A 20000-nucleotide genomic window follows, 5' to 3' on the forward strand; every position below is an offset into this window, starting at 1 on the left:
ACCACACAGGTGCCCCCTATTTCATGGTTTCTTATTGCTGCTCGTTGTGGTTGTTTGCTTATTCGATGACCTTTCCAAACTAATTTTGTGTAGTCTGTATTCTTTGTCATGTGTGGCCACTGAAGTCTGTGTTCTGTTAGATTAGTGTTCAGCTAGTGATTGACGGATATCCTTAAAAACTTGCAACCAAAAAACCCCCAAACACTACCATGTTTGCAGATTGGCTGTGTTTGGACACTCCTGTGGTTAGGCAATTTAAAACTGTCTTAGCCTTTATTTCCTGTTTGCATGGAGCCTGAAGGTCAATCAGAGTTAAGGGCCAGGATCTTCTCCTAGCCCTTCTGAGCACCAATCCACCCCTTGGCCTTTGCAGGGACTTCTAGATTTAACATAATACCCAAGAGTGTTTCAAAGCCCTCATTGCCCCAATATGTCTTATTCTCTAGTCTCTTTCTTCCCAGTCTTTTCAGTATATCTGTTGTGCGCCCCACCTATTATCCCTTTCCCCGGGAAGCATCGGTTACTGCCTTTGCTTTTAAATACTTTTGGCAAACACTGCCTGGCTATCTCAGCCCCAAGGAAGCTGCCATACAAGAGAACAAAGGCAAGAGAAGTCCTTGAGCCTATCAGTCCTTCATGTAACTTCTGGACAGGTCAAAACATACAACCACAGTTCTTTTGTAGGGGTCCAGCTTTTTTTCTTTTTTTTTTTTTACATATGGTTGTGCAGTTGTCCCAGCACCATTTGTTGAAGAGATGACAGTGAGTTTTTAGATGTGACACCAAAAGCACAATCCATGAAAGATGAAACTTAACAAATTGGACTTTATTAAAATGCACTAAGTGAGGGACGCCTTGGTTGGTTCAGTTGTTAAGTGTCTGCCTTTGGCTTACGTCATGATCCCAGGGTCCTGGGATTGAGCCCCATATCAGGCTCCCTGCTCAGCAAGAAGCCTCCTTCTCCCACTCCCCCTGCTTGTGTTCCCTCTCTCGCTCTCTCTCTCTCTCTGTCAAATAAATAAATAAAATCTCTTTTAAAAAATGCACTATGTGATACTGTGATCTTATAATAAAAAATATGTATCTGCTTTTCAGTCCTGTTCCTGACATAGAGCTCCTAAAACTCTTGGAATTTCCTAAGTGATGAGAGTGATAAAGTATCTTTTCTTAGGTTAATGAGGTGACTTTTAGAAGTTGTCTTAAGGGGGCGCCTGGGTGGCTCAGTGGGTTAAAGCCTCTGCCTTCCGCTCAGGTTATGATCCCAGGTTCCTGGGATCAGGCCCCGCATCAGGCTCTCTGCTCAGCAGGGAGCCTGCTTCCTCCTCTCACTCTCTGCCTGCCTCTCAGCCTACTTGTCATCTCTGTCAAATGAATAAATAAATAAAATCTTTAAAAAAAAAAAAGTTGTCTTAAGGTGGAAGCTGGTTGTCATTGGAGCCAACCATGTGATTAGAGATTGGCACTTTTAGTTCCCTCCCACCCCCAATGAGGAGAGGGCTGGAGATCTGAGTTCAATTGATAATGGTCAGTGATTTAATCAGCCACACCTGTGTAACAGAGCCTCCAGAAAAATCTAAAAGGATGGAGTTCGGAGAGGTTCTAGGTTGGTGAATACAGGAAGATTTGGGGAGAGTAGTGCACTGGCTGAGGATCTGAAACTTCATACCTTTTCTCCATACTGTGCCCTGTGCATCTCTTTCATCTGGCTGTTAGTAATATCCTTTATAATAAACTGGTAATCTAGGAATTTGTGAGCCACTCTAGCAAATTAATCAAACCCAAGGAGGTGGTCATTAGAACCTCTGGTATATAGCTGGTTAGTCAGCACAAGGCATCCTGGACTTGAGACTAGCATCTGAAGTGGGGTCGGGGGAGCTTGTAGGACTGATCACTTAACCTGTGGGATCTGACACTATGTCTGGGTGAATAAGAATTAAGAATTAAGCTGTAAGACACCCAGCTGTGTCAGAGAATTGGTTGTTGGTGTGAGGAAACCACCCCCACCCCCACCCCCACGTACACCCACAGTTTGGAACATTTACACTGTTAAGAGAATGAAAGGAGAAAGCCATAGGCTGTGAGAAAATACTTGCAAAACACAAGTCTGTTAAAGGACTTGTTTCTAAAATACATAAAGAACTCTTAAAATGTAATAATGTAGAAACAAGTAAAAATTGAGCAAAAGCTTTGAAGAGATACCCTACCAAACAATATACATAGATGCCACATAGGCATATGAAAAGATGTTCAATATCATGGGAATTACAAATTATACCATCAGTGAAATATCACTGTACATCTGTTAGATTGGCAAGATTTTGAAAAGCTAATAATACCAAAAGCTGGTGAAGATACAGAACAATAAGAATTTTTTAAAATTATTTATTTATTAGAGACAGTAACAGCAAGCATGAGTTGTGGGGGTGGGGCAGAAGCAGATTCTCCACGAAGCAGGGAACCCGACCCGGGGCTTGATTCTAGGACCCTGAGATCACTACCTGAGTTGAAGGCAGACACTTAACTGACTGAGCCACCCAACAGCCCCAGGAATTTTCCTTCAATCCTAGTAGGAATGCAGAATAGTACAACTACTTTGGAAGATGATTTGGCAGTTTCTTACAGGGTTAAAACATAGGCTTACCATTATCCAGCAGTTGTATACCTATTTATTCAATTGAATTAAAAGCTTAAGTCCACAAATAACCTGTACATGAATATTTATAGCAGCTTTTTTCATAATTGCCCCAAACCGGAAGCTAGTAAGATGTCCTTTAATAGGAGAATGGATAAACTGTGGTACACATACACAGTGGAGGGGTGCCTGGGTGGCTCAGTTGCTTAAAGCCTCTGCCTTCGGCTCAGGTCATAATCCTGCATTGGGCTCTCTGCTTGGCAGGGAGCCTGTTTCCCCTTCTCTCTGCCTGCCTGTCTGCCTACTTTTGATCTCTGTGTGTCAAATAAATAAATAAAATCTTTAAAAAAAAAACAAAAACCAAACACACAATGGATATTATTCAGCAATTTGAAAAGGTTGTCAAGCCATGGAAAGGTATGGAGGAACCTTTAGTAATATTGCTGAGTGGTAGAATGCAATCTGAAAAGGCCTCAAATTGTATGATTCCACCTACCTGACATTAAGATGTCAGATTTTAAGGGGCTCAAATTTACAACCTGAGATCAAGAGTCTCTACCGACTGCTTGAGCAAGCTCTATGGACGGAGCCAGCCAGGCATCCCTGCACTGACTGACTTAATTTATTTTTAATTTTTAAAGTTTCATTAATTTTGTAAAAAAGATTTTAAGTAATCTGTATACCCAATGTGGGGCTTAAACTCACAACCCCAAGATCGAGAGTCAGGTACTCCAGACTGAGCAGCCAGGTGCCCCTGGACTTTTTTTTTTTTTTTTTAAAGATTTTATTTATTTATTTGACAGAGATCACAAGTAGGTAGAGTAGCAGGCAAAGAGAGAGGGGGAAGCAGGCTCCCTGCTGAGCAGGGATTCTGTTGCAGGGTTCGATCCCAGGACCCTGAGATCATGACCTGAGGTGAAGGCAGAGGCTCAACCAACTGAGCCACCCAGGCGCCCCTGGACTTTTCTTTTTTTTTTTTTTTTTAATTGACATATAGTTGACACACAATGTTACAGTATTTTCAGGTATACAACATAGTGATTTGATGGCTCTATATATTATGCTATGCACACCGCAAGTGTAGCTGCCATCTCTCACCCTATGTTACTATTATAACACCATTGATGTGTTCCTATGCTGTACCTTTCATCCCCATGACTTATTCATTTCATAACTGGAAGTCTGTATCTCCCACTTTCTTTGCCCATTTTGCCTTGTCTCCTCACCCCCTCCCTTCTGGCAACCGCTGGTTCTCTGTATTTAGGGTCTGCTTCTGCTTTTTTTGTTTGTTCATTTGTTTTGTGTTTTATATTCCACGTATAAGTGAAAGCATATGGTATTTGTCTTTCTCTAACTTATTTCACTTAGCATAATACCCTCTTGGACCATCAATGCTCTTATAAATGGCAAGATTTTTTTTTTTAATATGGTTAATACTCTGTTGTATATACATACCACATCTTTATCCATTTATCTACTGATGGGCATTTAGGTTGCTTCCATATTTTATCTGTTGTAAATAATACTGCAGTAAAGATAAGGGTGCTTATATATTTTTGAATTAATGTTTTAGGTTTTCTTGGGTAAATACCCAGTGGTGGAATTACTGGATCATGTGGTATTTCTGTTTTTAATTTTTTAAGGAACTTCCATATTGTTTTCCACAGTGGCATACCAATTTACATTCTTACTAACAGTGCACAGGGGTCCCTTTTCTGAACATTCTTGCCAATACTTGTTATTTCTTGTATTTTTGATGCTAGGTATTGTGACAGGTGAAATTGTGGACTTAAAAAAAAAAAAAAAGAACACACCAAAACTTCCAGAATATTCTAGGCACTGATAACAAGGTAGAGAAGGTGCCTGCTTTTATGGACTTTAAAGTCCATAAGCCAGAAAATTTTCAGTAATGTCACATAAAGTGATTGGATGTCTACTTTAGATTGGGTAAGTCCGGACAGATGTGAGGAGGTGATACTTAACTTGAAGACTGAATATAAAATGTTAGCTATTTTTTTTAAAAAAGATTTATTTAATCATTTGAGAGAGAGAGCAAGAGAGAGCGTGTGTGCATGAGCTGGAGGAGGGGCAGAGGGAGAATCCTCAAGCAGACTCCCCACTGAGAAATGTGGGGCTTGATTTCAGGACTGGGAGATCATGACCTGAGTGGAAATCAAGAGCAGAATGCCCAATCTACTGAGCCACTCAGGTGCACCTATTTAAAGACAGAGGAAAAAGCATGCCCAGCAGAGGGAACAGTTAGGTACAAAGGCTGTAAGGCTGGAACGACCTAGTGTGTTTGAGAAATAGAAAGAAAGCTAGATTTTTAATGGGTAAGGGGGGAGAATGATAACGAGATAAGATCAGAGAGTCAGTCATGGGTAGAATGGAGTCAGGCATCTGTAAGCCAGGGAAGAAGTTTAGATTCTATTTTAACTGAGATAGGAGGTTACTGAGTGGTTAAGCAGAGTAGAATATGATTTTTTTTTTTTTTAAAGATTTATTTATTTGAGAGAGAGTGAGAGAGCACAAGCAGGGGGAGCTGCAGGGGGAGAAGGAGAAGCAGATGCCCCAGTGAGCAGAGAGCCTGACACGGGACTCAATCCCAGGACTGTGGGATTATGACCTTAGCGGAAGGCAGACACTTAAACAGCTGAGCCACCCAGGCACCCCTGATCTAACTTATTTTTAAAAGCATACTCTAGTTGCTCTGTGGAGAATGGTGGGACGGGGAGAGAGCAGGAGCTGGATGCAAGTGCAGAAGCAAGGAGACCAGTTTAATAACTTCTCATAATTTGTTGCCAAGGAAGGAATGGATGTTTGTAGCTTGGACTTGGATGCTTAAGAAGGGAAGGAGAAAAGTAGCTATATAGTAGGGTATGTTTTGTAGGCAGAATCTTTGGAATTTATTGAGGGAAAGATAAAGCCCATATTTTGTTTGGCTTGAGCAACTGAATGGATGGTGGTGCTATTGAGGCCAGGGTGAGTGTAAAATTTTAGTCATTTTAACCAGTTAGGTATGCATTTGTAAATAATGGTCAAACCTAAGAGTCTGGAGCTCAGGGGGAAAGATGGGACTTGAAGTATAGATTCTCTCTTGCCTGTTTTTAAATTGTGCAAATCATCTGTGATACATGTTTTCTTTTAGAAACCTCAAAAATACATATAAAACTAAAGATCCCCGTGACCACCTTCTGTACATATTCTTCTCCTCCACAAAAGTAACCACTGTGACCAGTTTCAGATGTATACCTTTTTTGCATTTATTTATGGGTACCTATAGAAATATATAATTTTTGTCTGCAGTATATAATTTTTGTTTGCAAAAAATACACTATATTGTATATATTTTGTAACTTAAATGTTCTTGTAATCATTTAGCTTCATTCATTAATAAGTTACTTGTATCAGTGGCTGCATAGTATTCTGTTCTATGGTACGAATATGTGATTTAACTGGTTGCCAATATATATTAGTTGGTTTCTTTAGGTTTTCTTTTTTATTATTATATGTATGGTTATTTTAATTTTTCTTAATTTAAAATACTTGATATATAAAAGTAATATGTATAAGTTCATCAATTATTAAAATTACCAGCATGTTTTTACAGAGCATCTGTTACTACTACAGTGATTCCCTGTAATTATCTGGGGGAGAATCACTGTTCCTAAAAATGTATTCTGTACTTCCATGAGTCTTTTCTATATGAAGTTAATTTGAGTTTTTAAAATATATTTTATTTCTGTAGAGACCTTAAGTTTATTTTCTTCTCAACTTTGTAATTTTAACTTAGAATAATTAATGTATGCCATACCATTAAGAAGGATATTTCCCCAGCCATAAATTGTTGATTTAGATCAGCAACTAGAATGGTAGTGTATCATGCATAATAAGATTAGCACCCAGATATTGGACTTCACTTGTTGTCTCTTGATTCACTTGTCTTGATGTCATAGTACTGTTAACATACATCCTTTGGGCATTGAGGACAAGGTAATAACTACATAGAATGTTGCAATGATGTCTTGGAGGATTTTTTGTATTACAAGCACTTTGAATCAGAAGAGTAGCTGGGAAGGGCAGAGGGAGAAGCAGGCTTCCCGCTGAGCGAGGAGTCTGACTTGGGTCTTGATCCCAGGATAGTGGGATCATGACCTGAGCTGAAGGCAGATGCTTAACTGACAGAGCCACTGAGGCATCCCAGGTTTTAAACACTTTCCATCCTGATTGTGTTCATAATAGGCACTGAATCTAGACACAAGGTAGAAACAGGGAGACTGGTTGGTAATTAAGTAATTTAGGAGGGAAGCATAATCCAGGAAGAAAAGTCAGGCTGTCAGAGACCACTATGAACAGATTGATGGTAGAGTTGGTGAGAAAAGGTTGGATTCTGGATATGTTCTGCAGAGACTGTTGAATTGCTGACAGATAGAAAGGAAATAAAAAAGGCGGGGTGGAGGTTTTTAGCCCAAGTATATGAAAGGATGGAATTGCTATCAGCAGTTTAGTTTGATGTGTTTGATGTGAAATTTGGCGGGGTGTTGGGGGGATGTTTTTTTAGATACCCAAGTGAACTTGTTTGGAGTTTAGGAATGACATCTGGGATAGAAATACAAAGTTGGGACTCACTGGTATATAGATGACATTTAAGGCCATAATACTGGATGATATCCTTGAGGAAATGAGTGTAGAGAAGTTAAGAGGGAACCAGGAACTGAGCCCTAGGGCACTCCAACTTTAAGAGAGGGGAGAAAACAGGAGGGATTTTCAAAGGAGCCTAGAACAATCAGTGAGGTAGGACATAAACCTAGAGAACGAGTCTTGGGAATTCAAGGAAAGAATGTAAACGATGGAAGAAGGAATGGAAAGCAATGTCATTTTGTTGATAGTTTAGACAGGATGAATACTAGAATTGGAAATTTTATTTAGCAGTGTTGAGGCTACCATTATTGTGTGGTCTTTGGTGAGACATGGAAATAGCCTGGTTAGCACTATACATATTTTTTATATGGGATCTTTTGATGTTTACAGTGTCTCCTTTTCCATGCTCAGATTTGCCGTCCTATTGGTGGTATGTCTGGCAGTGGATCACAGCTTGGTTCAATGGGTAGCCTGACCATGAAATCACAACTTCAGATCACTGGTAAGTCTTAAAAAGATATACATCTATACTTTTTTACCCCAAGATAAAAATAATCTTAAGAAAATCATCAGTGGCTTTTTTAGGTGTTGAATTAATATTTGCTTGGTGAATGAAGAATGTTTAGTTGTATAAAAATTATGTTTTTATTTCAGAATATTCTTGGGTATTTTGCAGGTTTTGTTTTTTCTCTCCTATTAAACATTGGTGTCTGGTCAGTTGCTATTGTTTTTTGTTTTGTATTAATGGCCTTGAGAGGTAACTCACATAGCACACAGTTTACTCATTTAGAGGATCATTGTTGATCATTGTCCTTAGTATGCTCATTTTGTTGTATAACTGCCACCACAGTCAATTACTGGAGGACTTCCCATGTCTCTTAGCCATCCTCAGCCCTAGGCAGACACTTCCTGTCTGTAGATTTGCCTATTCTGGATCTCTCATGTAAGTGGAACTGTAAAATGTATGGCTTTTTGTTTATGACTTTTTCCTCTTAGCATGTTTTCAGTGTTCATCTGTATTGTAGCATGCATTAGTATTTCATTTCTTTTTATTGCCAAATAATATTGCAGGTATGAACATACTATATTTTATTTATCTATTTATCAGTTGGTATATGTTTGGGTTGTTTCTACTCTTTAGCTATTGTGAATAATGCTATGAACATTTATGTTCAAGTTTTTGTGAAAACCTTTTGTGAAATTTTGTCTTTTCAGTTCTCTTGAGTATATACCTACGAGGAGTCATTGGGTCATATAGTATATGTGTTTCACTTTGTGAGGAATAACTCCGAAGTATTTTTCAAAGCATCCACATCATTTATATTCCCATTAGCCCTGTATGAGGGTTTTACTTTCTCCACATCCTTGCCATTGCTTGTTGTCTGTCTTTGATTATAGACATCCTAGTGGGTATAAAATGGTATGTCATTGTGGGTTTGATATGCATTTCTCCGGTGGTTAATGATGTTGAACATCTTTTCATGAGCTTATTGGCCATTTATATATATTTTTTGGAGAAATGTCTGTTTAAATCCTTTGGTTGCTATTATTACTTAACTAATCTCTCTCTCTCTCTCTCTAACCATACTAACCAAGTATATCGCTTTCATATTAGTATTCCTAATGCTCTGATATGCCATTTGTTAGATTATATTCCTGCTCAGAAACCATTAGTGCTTCTATTTGGCTATAGTATAGAATTTCTGTAGCCTGGGCTAAGAGCTTTAACAGTCTGGCACCATGTGGTCTCTTTGTAGGTATTTATAAATGAATTATTTGGTGAGTCACTGCAGTTTTTCTAGACATGCATGTGTCTGTATCACACAGTGAAACCTTGGCCTTTATCCTTTTAATGGCATTTATTTCTTATAGAACAATTATTCTTTGTATAGTATTTCAGCTTTAAAAAATTTTTTTTATTTTAGAGAGCATATGAGTGGGTAGGGGGGTGTGGCAAGCAGAAGGGAAAGAATCTCAAGCAGACTCCATGCAAGCACAGAACCCAACAAAGGGCTCAATCCCAAGACGCTGAGTTCATGACCCAAGCTGAAACCAAGAGTTGGATGCTCAACTGACTTGAGCCAGCCAGCCACCCCAGTATTTTAGCTTTTATTATACCTGTCTTTTTTTTAATTAAGATTTTATTTATTTCTTTATTTATTTTTAAACATTTTATTTCTTTATTTGGGGGAGAGAGAGAGAGAGCACGTGAGCACAAGCAGGGGAAGCAGCTGGCAGAGGGAGAGGGAGAAGCAGGTTCCCCACTGACCAGAGAGCCTGACGTGGGGCTCAGTCCCAGGACCCTGGGACCATGACCTGAACCGGAGGTAGCTGCTTAACCAGTTGAGCTATCCAGGTGCCCCAAGTTTTTATTTATTTATTTGAGAGAGAGAGAAAGAGCACAAGCAGGGTGAGGGGCAGAGAGAGAAGCAGTCTCCCTGCTGAGCAGGGAGCCAGATTCAGGCCTTGATCCTGTGATCCACCTCTGGATTGTGAATATTGGGCCACAAATCATATCCTTATTATCTTTCTCAAAACCTAAAAGTGAATTATATAAGAACACTTTCGTAAGGTGACAGCATCTTAGAATTTATTTGGGGGGATTCCTTCACTGTAGTGTCTTTCCTTAGCGATGTCTGATTCTCAGTGAAAGGTATTAATATTTCTTTGTTAAGCAAGATTCTGATTGTTTTCCGGTGCTCCCCATCCTGAAGCTAGCCTGAGTAGCTGATTTAAATTGAGCCAGCTTCTTATTATTTTTCTTTTTTGGGGCAGATTAATGTTGAAACCTTTGATTGGAATGATCTTTAAAAAAAAGTCTTTACCTTTTCAGGTTACATGAGTAATGCACATGTTTTTTAGTTTTACAAACTCAGTAAAATAATAGTCAAGGGTCTTATTTATCATCTTAGTCCTCAGAGATAATATTGTTACTTCTTCAGATTTCAGTGTATGCTCCTTTTGAATTTTTCTTTGCATACGGCTTATCATATTTGCTATCATCATCATTATCATAGTAGGAAGAATATTTTTTTTTTTTAAAGATTTTATTTATTTATTTGACAGAGAGAAATCACAAGTAGGCAGAGAGGCAAGCAGAGAGAGAGGAGGAAGCAGGCTCCCCGCCGAGCGGAAAGCCCGATGTGGGGCTTGAACCCAGGACCTGGGATCATGACCTGAGCCGAAGGCAGCAGCTTAACCCACTGAGCCACCCAGGCGCCCCATAGTAGGAAGAATATTTAATAAATGCCTGAATGTACCTCATGAAGACAAAATTCTTGGCATTTATAAGGTTTTAATCTTGGGTCTATATTTTCTAAGAATGCACAAATACAAGACAAAAGCAGTTTAATATAAACAAAGAATGATAAAAATTATATATTTGGCAAATATATCATTAGATATGAGACAAACGGAGGGCATAAGATTATAAAGAGTAATGTGCCAAGTTGAATAAATCAACTGTGCTTCATAATTGTTTACTTCTTTGCTTTTGATGCTAGAAACCTTAGAACTAAGTTTTTTGCACAGATCCCTTTAATGACATTATAATTTTTATTCTATGTAAATGGATCAGTTATAGTATTGTTTTGTTTTGTTTTTGGTAAGCTGCCTCAACATCTTTCTAGAATCAAGGAGGGCATAAATATTCAACTGTAAAAAATAAATGCCATGGTATATGGTAATGTCAAGAAGAGAGAACAACTTTGATCAGGAAAGAGAGATCAGTATTTGACCAGAGTTGCTGTGAAAGGAGTTGGTGCTTAAAGCATTGTTACTATTTAAATGCAGGAGGTTATTTTTTAAAAATGGAGGGGAGTAGAAGGGATCTTTTTAGGAGACAATATGGCAAGAGGCACAAAGCAGGGAAATACACAAGACTTCACCAGTGCCCCTAAAAGCCACTGCTGCTGAGTGGGGAACCATGAGAATTTAATGGGGAGTGGGTCCTCTCCTTAAGGTGTGTGTTAGGGCTACAAAAAAAATCATGTTTGGAAGACAGGGAGAGTAATTGGGGCTTTTAACAAAGAGTAATCAATTGTGTTTGTGTTTTAGAAGGTTGCTGTGAAAGACTGATAAGAGTTGAGTGTCATAGTTAAAATCCTATTCTGTGGTTCTGCTCTAGTTTCTTGTCCTTTTTTTTTTTTTTTGAATTTTATTTATTTATTTGTCAGAGAGCATCATCAGGGGGAGCAGCAGCCAGAGGGAGAAGCACGCTCCCCACTGAGCAAGGAGCGTGATGTGGCACTTGGTCCCAGGACCCTGGGATTGTGACCTGAGCTGAAGGCAGACGCTTAACTGACTGAGCCACCCAGGCATCCCCTTCCTTTTTTTTTTTTAAGTGGGCTCCACTATGACTATGGAGCCCAACGCAGCTCTTGAACTCATGACCCTGAGATCAAAACCTGAGTTGAGATCAAGAGTCTGATGCTTAACCAACTGAGTCACCCATGTGCCTGTGTCTTTTTCTTTTTTCTTTTTTTAAATCCAGGTATTTCAGCAGCATTTATTGAAGAGACTGATTTTTCTCCATTGAGTATTCTTGGCTCTTGTCAAATATCAGTTGACCTTATATGTTTGTGTTTATTTCTGGGCTCTTAATTCTGTTCCATGGGTCTGTTTGTCAGTTTTTATGTCAGTACCATATCATTTTGATTACTATCGCTTTATTTTTTTTTAAGATGTATTTTTTATTTATTTGAGAGAGAGAGAGAACATGCACATGGGGGCGGGGAAGGGCAGAGGGAGAGAGAAACCTAAGCAGACTCTGCGCTAAGTGCAGAGCCCAACGCAGGGCTCAGTCTCATAACTCTTGAGTTCATGACCTGAGCTGAAACCAAGAATCAGTTGCTTAACCAACTGTGCTACCCAGCCGCCCCAGTTACTGTAGGTTTATAGGATAGCTTGAAATTAGAAAGTATGATACCTCCTTCTTTGTTCTTTCTCAGGATTTCTTTCGATATTCAGGGTCTTTTGTAGTTCCATATAAATTTTAGGAGTGTTTTTTCTGTGTTCATCAAAAATGCTACTAGAGGGGCGCCTGGATGGCTCAGTGGGTTGAGGCCTCTGCCTTCGGCTCAGGTCATGATCTCAGGGTCCTGGGATCGAGCCCCGCATTGGGCTCTCTGCTCATCAGGGAGCCTGCTTCCTCCTTTCTATCTGCCTGCCTCTCTGACTAATTGTGATCTCTGTCTGTCAAATAAATAAAATAAAATCTCTTTTAAAAAATGCTTCTAGAATCTTGATAGGTAGTGCACTGAATCTGCAGATGGCTTCTTACTCTTACTATTTTCTTACCTCTTTCAAATTTATTTCTTTTTTTAATTTTTTTTTTTTTAAGTAGTCTCCACACCCAACATGGGGCTTGAACTCATGACCTGACATCAAGAGTCATATGCTCTACCAACTGAGCCAAACAGGGGCCCCTATTTTTAACCTCCTCTATCATACATGCAGACATACATAAATTCCTGTTAATTATTTATTTGCAATATATATTTGCTAATTGGTCATCCTTACCTGATTGAGGGCAAGTAGAAAATTTATTTCAGAGAAATGACTTTTGTAAGCTGTAGCAACATAGATGTTTAAAAATTCATAGTGCTGTTGTTAACTGGATTATTTAGAGAACTTGGATGTAAGTTTTAATTTCACTGAATTTTTTATAAGAGTATCAAAGGAGAGGCAGTGTCACCTTTCCTTTTCAGCATTTACATAGAATAAAAAAGTATAATATTGATGCATTACTAACACTTACTTTGTTTTAAAGATTTATTTATTTGAGAGAGAGAGGAAGGCAGGTGGCAAAGGGAAAGGGAGAAAGAGAATCTCAAGCAGACTCCCTGCTGAGCACAGAGCCTGATTCCATCACCCGAGCAGAAATCAAGAGTGGGATGCTTAACTGACTGAGCCACCCAAATGCCCTGCATTAGTAACACTTTCTGTAACTTGAATCTAATGTATGGAAATATCCTGAGTAGCCATTTAGCTGTTCAAGTTTGAGTTGAGTAAGAAAGATTGTCTTTCGTACTACTCTTTAATGTGGATCTAGATAATTCGTTGAGGTAGTTGCTTTGGGAACTTCTGTTAGCTTTAATCATCTGTTCACATTTTAATTGAATATTGAATGTCTCTGTACTGTTCTTTGTATTGGTCAGTAGCTTTCCTGTGTAATTTATCAGATGTAAAAATTATAGCAGGAAATAATAAATACTTTCAAATGTTTTGACTGTTGTGCCATTAAAGCTTCTACACTTAAACTCTTGGGGAAGTCATCTAACCCACAACCCCTAGTTTTAGTTATGAAATCTATATAGATTAATGACTCCCATCTTCAGGGGAGTTAATGGCCCTGGATTTTAGTCTTGGTTCTGATACTTAATAGTTTTATAACCTTGTGCATGTCACTAATATCTCTGAGCCTCTTTTCTTAGCTGTGAACTGAGGATGTTAACATCTTTGTCACATGGTTGTTGGGAGACAGTGTATATGAGTTGGAAAACTCTAAAACACTGTGTAAGTATAGATTATTCTCTTTCCCCTGATTCCTTATTTCTTTCTCCTTCTAGTATTACTCATCTAATTTAATATCTTAACAGCAACCCAAGCTTAAAATTTTTAATAAAGTCGTTGATTATTTTACATTATCTTTATCATCCTAATTTTCCTTTTTTTTTTTTTTTAAGATTTTTTATTTATTTGAGAGAGAGCACGAGCAAATGAGAGCACGAGCAGGAGAGAAGGTCAGAGGGAGAGGGAGAAGCAGACTCCCCACTAAGCAGGGAGCCCAATTCAGTGCTCCATCCCAAGACCCCAGGATCATGACCTGAGCTGAAGGCAGATGCTTAACTGACTGAGCCACCCAGGCACCCTTCATTCTAATTTTAAGTTTAAAAGAACGAGTGGCAAAAATGGCAGTGTTTGTAAAAGATCATTGATGTTTATGTAAAAGTTTAATTTATGGGCGGAATGGAAGTGTTAACATTGTTATGAGGAGGCTAACTGGTGGATCACATATTTAAAATTTTCTTTACCTCTTTGTCCTGTATCCTTCACATTCCTGTCACATTCCTGTCATCAGATTCTGCTGATTTTTACAATTAGATTTTTTGGGTCATCTACTCTTTTTTCCTGTAATCATATGGCCTGGTCCCTTAATTGTACATAAGTCTGTTTTCTTATGTCCTTCCCTCTCTTTAGCCATTTTCTATTTATGTTGTACACATAACCTCAGGTATTCTGAACTCACCTGTGTTTTTTATTTGATGCTTGTTGTGTGCTAGCATTATATAATGTGGGCAAAATAAGTAACTTTGCTATTTCCTAGAACTTTCTTTCCTCAGTCTTTACTTAGAACCGATCATTTGAAAAAGAAAAAGCATCTTGATTTTATTATTAATTGGAATTAAATAATATTGCACTTTACCAAATTTACTAGAAGACTGTAATCTCTGATTGCTTGAATAGTAGGAATGCCCTTTTTCCTTGAATTTGAAGTTCAGAGTTTATATAAAATTCTGTCTAGTCAACACATATTTCTGCCACAGAGGTCTTTTGTGGCTTGTCATAACTCTGACCACAAAGTTAGCCCTTGCTTAACTGGTTTTATTTCTTATTCAGCTCATACTGCTAATTTACTGGGTCTCAGCACCCTTACTTGTTTTACCTTGTTCACTGATTAGGTTGGGATAAGCTAAGGATTCACTTTAATTTCTTTATATTTAAGTTGTTAGGGTGCCTGGGTAGTGCATTTGGGTAAGTGTCTGATGCTTGATTTCAGCTCAGGTCGTGATCTTGAGCCCTGTATCAGGCTCCATGCTTAGCGGGGAGTCTGCTTGGGACTCTCTCTCCCTCTCCTTCTGCTGCACCCCCCCCCCAATAAATAAATAAGTCTTTTAAAAGAAATAATAAATTGTCAGAGTTTTTTGTACTGGAGAGTTAGGATGAAGAACCAAAATCATGTCAAAGCATTGACTTTCAGAAAGGATCAAAAGAACATTAATATAAATTTTAAAATTTTTAAAAAGTTTTTTATTTGAGTAATCTCTGTACCCCATGTAGGCCTTGAACTCATGATCCTGAGATCAAGAGTTGCATGCTCTTCTGACTGAGCCAGCCAGGTGCCCCAGAAGAACATTAATATATGCCATGAAACTATATACAGTAGATACTGTATGTGTGTATGTAACAATAAAGCAGGGAAACTTGTTTTCTACCATGACTAATCATTGGGTTCAACAGATATGTCAAATATCTCTCATGTTTAAATTACTAAATGCTATATAAAGACTGTCTACATCCTTGTCATGACAGGGATTACAGTGTTAGTTAAACTAAAAACCAGTAAACTTAATAAAAGCTAAGGCAGAATGAAGAGCTGTAGGAACCATACATAAATATGAAAATGCAGAGGAAACGTTGAGACAGTAGCAATTTAACTTCTTAGGTTTAAAGAAGCATTGAATCAGGTCACTTGTTTCTCAAGAAGTAGGATTTTATTAGGTAGGAAAGGAAGAAGGATCATTGTGAGTGGAACTTCCAGAGTAGCATATGAAAATACATAGCCCTTGTGAGGGACAGCAAACAGCTAAGGGTGGTTAGAATGCCAGGGGGCTGGGTGGGATTTGGTATAGGAGGAAGCTGAAAAGGTACATAACAATGTAAAATACTCCAGAGTTTAAATTTCATTTTTCAGGTATTAGAGAAGTATTTGAAAAGTATTTACATGATCATATCTGTTTTAGGAAGATAATTCTAGAAGATGTGAGGTTAAAAATGAAAAATTATTAGAGATCTTTGCATTAGCCTGTGTAACAGCTGATACTGACAATTTTTTGGTTCCCTGTCATACAGTTGACTGTTTTTATTCTTCTTATTTACTCTAGGAATTTAAATTTCCGGAAATAGTAAGTGATCTATTTCCTAATACTAGGACTATAACAAAAAAGGTTTTATGCATTCTAAACTGAGTTTTGGGGGTGCCTAGATGGCTCAGTCAGTTAACTGTTTGCCTTTAGCTCAGGTCATGATCTCAGGGTCCTGACATCAAGCCCCACATCAGGCTCCCTGCTCAGTGGAGAGTCTGCTTCTCCCTCTCTCTCTCTCCCTCCACCCCACTTGTGCTCTCTCTCTCTCTGTCTCAAATAAATAAACAAACAAACAAACAAACTGGGATTTGAGCACTTAATTTCTCTTGTTCAGGCTTCACAAGTGACCCTTGGGCAAACTCTTAAGTTCTTTTGAGTTTGTCTTTTTATGTGTAAAAATTAAGATGATAGTATCTATCTCACAGACTAGTCTTGATTATTGAAATGACAATGTTTTAAGTATAGACACATAGCAAACACTGACGGTTGGTGTTAGTTTCCTTTACCCTTCTTATTTTCCCATTTAAAGTTTCCTAAAATGGTTCTATTGGGGTTGGATGGGATTATGTGGCAAAACAGCTTCCAAAAGTTTGAATCCTTTTTATCCCCCAAGATTTTATTTATTTGACAGAGAGTGAGCACATGCACACACACAAGCAGGGAGAACTGCAGACAGAGGGAGAGGGAGAAGTAGACTCTCTGCCCAGCGGAGAGCCTGATGTGGGGCTCTATTCCAGGGCTTTGGAATCATGACCTCAGCTGAAGGCAGGTGCTTAACTGCCCGAGCCACCCAGGTGCCCTAAAAAACCACTGAGGGCGGATCATTTCCTTCCTGTCCGGCCTGCATTGCTTTGGTTAATCAGTTTTAGAGGAACGCAAGAGCCCCTGAAATACAATGGTGGGCCTTGCATAATTGTTTAGGCTGTTTCACCTTTTCTCAGACCAGAAATATATTAAAAACAAGGGTTTTATTATATTTTTTCTGTGGCAATCCTGTGATTGAATTTTGTTCTGTATTAAGTACTAGAGCTTTATAGTACATATTAATCAGAGATAGGTCTTGTCCCCACTTGAGTATTTTCCGTTCTGAAAAAGACTTCTTAGTGTTTATACTTGGATGTCTCACACAAATCTCAAATTTTATATGTTCAGTACAATACTCTTGATTTCTTCTTGCCCATGCCACTCCCCTCAAACTTGTTTCCCAGATCTTTTCCATCTTATTAAATGATACTATCTTCCATTCCGTTAATCATGCTGGAAACCTGAGAGTTACCCTTGCTACTTCTTTTCTCCAACTTCCTCATGTAATCTAATCCTATTGGTTCTCCTTAGAAAATACTTACTCCTCCCTTACTCCTCCATGAACATATCCATGTTCACCACCAGATCACTGTCATTTCTTGATTAGATGGCTCTAGTAGTCTCTTAACTCCTACTTTTGTTTCCCTTTCATTTTTCCCACAGCAGTGGAATGATCTTTGAGTTTTAGTCTGATCACCGCTGTATTCTCAGTGCCCCAGATAGTACCTGATATATGTAGTAGGCACTTAGTAAATTTGTTGAATAGCACTCTTTTACTTAAAATTCCTCACTGGCTCCTTATTGCCTACCTCAGTAATATCTCTTACAGCTCTTTTTCTTTGTTGACAGATACTTTTTTTGATACTGCATATTGATTTCAAATCTCATTGAACTTTATTACACCAAGTATTCTAAAATACTGATGGAGCTCTAATTTATAGAATGTGAATACATTGTTGGAGTACTAACCCTGTAGCTGGCTTGCATGCTATCAAAAAAAGGCATGTAAGTACCAAAGGGCAGAAGTCTGTGGTACTTGTGATGTCAGGAGATTCATGGCTGCTACCTGGGACTGGACTTGTAGGATGCCCAGACTGTCTGTACTTTGAACTATATATTGATCTTCTTGGGTAGCTGCTCTACAGATGACTCTAACAACTCCAAGGGTCGCTTTACCTTGATAGGTACTGGCATTCTCTGTGCTTTGCAAGGGAATATTTCCATGGCTGTGATCACCTCATTTATGGGGGAACAATTTCTCATTTGTGGGAACCATGGGGTACTCTGCTAAATACATATCTACTTGTTACACCTTCCAAGGGGCTTGGACAAGGTTATTTTTTGGCAAAAGTGACTAACTCAAGGGTGAAAATGATGGAGTCAGTATCTTAATTAAGATGCATTTTGTAGGAAGCTCTTGCTAATATGAGATATAGGAGATGCTAAAAATGATCCTACTTTGTAACTCTCTTCCTCTGGTGGCTTTCCAACATGCTTAGAATAAAATCCAAATTCCTTATCTGGGCCTACAAAGTTAAATGTGATCTCACCTCATACTTCCCTCTTTGCTATATGTTCCTCAGATATGCCAAGTTTGTTTTTTTTGTTGTTGTTGTTGTTTTTGTTTTTTTTTGTTTTTTTTGCTTCTCTCTAGAATGCTCTTCCCACTTCTCATGGCTAATTCCCTGTATTTAGATGTTTGCTCAAAATGCTTCCTCAGAGGCCTTCCTTACTACCAGGTCATATTCTGCCACAGGAGCCTGTTTTTCAGCATACGGACTTCCTCTAGCTAGGATACTATCTCCCTGAGAGCCAGAGGCTTTTCTGTATTGTAAACCGCTCTATTTATAGTTAGAGCAGTATCTGGTACATGGTAAGCATTCAAATATTTGTTAACCAGGTTTGTTGCTGTACTTTCCAATTGACATTAGAGTTCTGAGACTGTTGATACTGATATTGGAGGTATATTAATAGTAATTTGGATGCATTATATGGGGGAAGGACTATGTTTATTTACTAGGTTGGGAGGAAATACAAAGGTCATGACTTAATGAAATTAGTAAATATTCTAGAGCAAAACTGCCTTTCTGAGTAAAAGTAATAATGTTCTGTGTAACCTTTATGAAATTAAGTTGATTTGAAGGACGAACTAACATCTTGAATATTTAAATATTTTCCCTTTTCTTTTGCCTAGTCATTTCAGCAAAACTTAAAGAAAATAAAAAGAATTGGTTTGGACCAAGTCCTTATGTGGAAGTCACAGTAGATGGACAGTCAAAGAAGACAGAAAAATGCAACAATACGAACAGTCCCAAATGGAAGCAACCCCTTACAGTGTAGGTTTGAAAGTATTTTCTATAGTATATTTAGTTTAGTAGGTGAACAGAAACGAAGCTTTAAAAATTTCTCGCTTGTTTTCTTTGCTCCTCCTCCTCTTTCACTTTTTTTTTCTTTCTCCCCTATTCCTAGGACTACTTTCTTTAGTCTCCTTTTGTTTCTCTTTAGATATTTCTTTCTCCAATCTCTCCTTTATCTTCTGTAGGTTAGTTGATGATGGTATCATTGCTGCTGCTGAACAGTATCGGGAGAGCCCATGGTCATGGGCCTAGAAAGATTCTTATCAGCTCTTACCTTAATTTAGAGCTATGAGTAGTAGCTCACTTAATTCTCATTTATTTATTTATTTGAGGGAGTGAGAAAGAGAGAACTCGCATGAGGGGGTGAAGGGGTAGGCAGAGTGGTCGAGGTGGGCAGAGGGAGAGGGAGACCAGACTCCCTGCTGAAGAGGGAGCCTGAGGCAGGGCTGGATCCCAGCACCCTAGGATCATGTCCTGAGCTGAAGGCAGACGCTTAATCGACTGAGCCACCCAGGTGTCCCACTCACTTTATTTTTTAGTTTAATTTTTAAAAAATAGTTTTCTTTTGTGTTTTTAATTATAGTGCCCACACAGAACCTACATGGGAGTTTTCTTCCTTTAAAAAAATTACAAACTTTAGGGGCACCTGGGTGGCTCAGTGGGTTAAGCCGCTGCCTTCAGCACAGGTCATGATCCCAG

General features: G+C 38.6%; 1 protein-coding gene across 7 annotated transcripts in view; it reads left to right on the forward strand.

Annotated features, from left to right (window-relative positions):
• The window catches only part of ITCH (itchy E3 ubiquitin protein ligase), a 130842-nt gene that overhangs the window by 33746 nt on the left and 77096 nt on the right, over nucleotides 1-20000 (forward strand). For 5 of the 7 annotated variants that reach the window (XM_047744505.1, XM_047744506.1, XM_047744507.1 and 2 more), the window contains 2 exons: nucleotides 7664-7775; nucleotides 19139-19280. In XM_047744505.1, the coding sequence (XP_047600461.1) occupies nucleotides 7706-7775; nucleotides 19139-19280 (212 nt within the window). In that variant the 5' untranslated portion in view covers nucleotides 7664-7705. Of the gene's footprint in view, nucleotides 1-7663; nucleotides 7776-19138; nucleotides 19281-20000 lie in introns of those variants that run through there. The other 2 variants (XM_047744504.1, XM_047744503.1) reach the window with 1 other exon arrangement.

This window comes from Lutra lutra, chromosome 9 (genome assembly GCF_902655055.1).
Source record: "Lutra lutra chromosome 9, mLutLut1.2, whole genome shotgun sequence".
NCBI classification, from domain to species: Eukaryota; Metazoa; Chordata; class Mammalia; order Carnivora; family Mustelidae; genus Lutra; species Lutra lutra.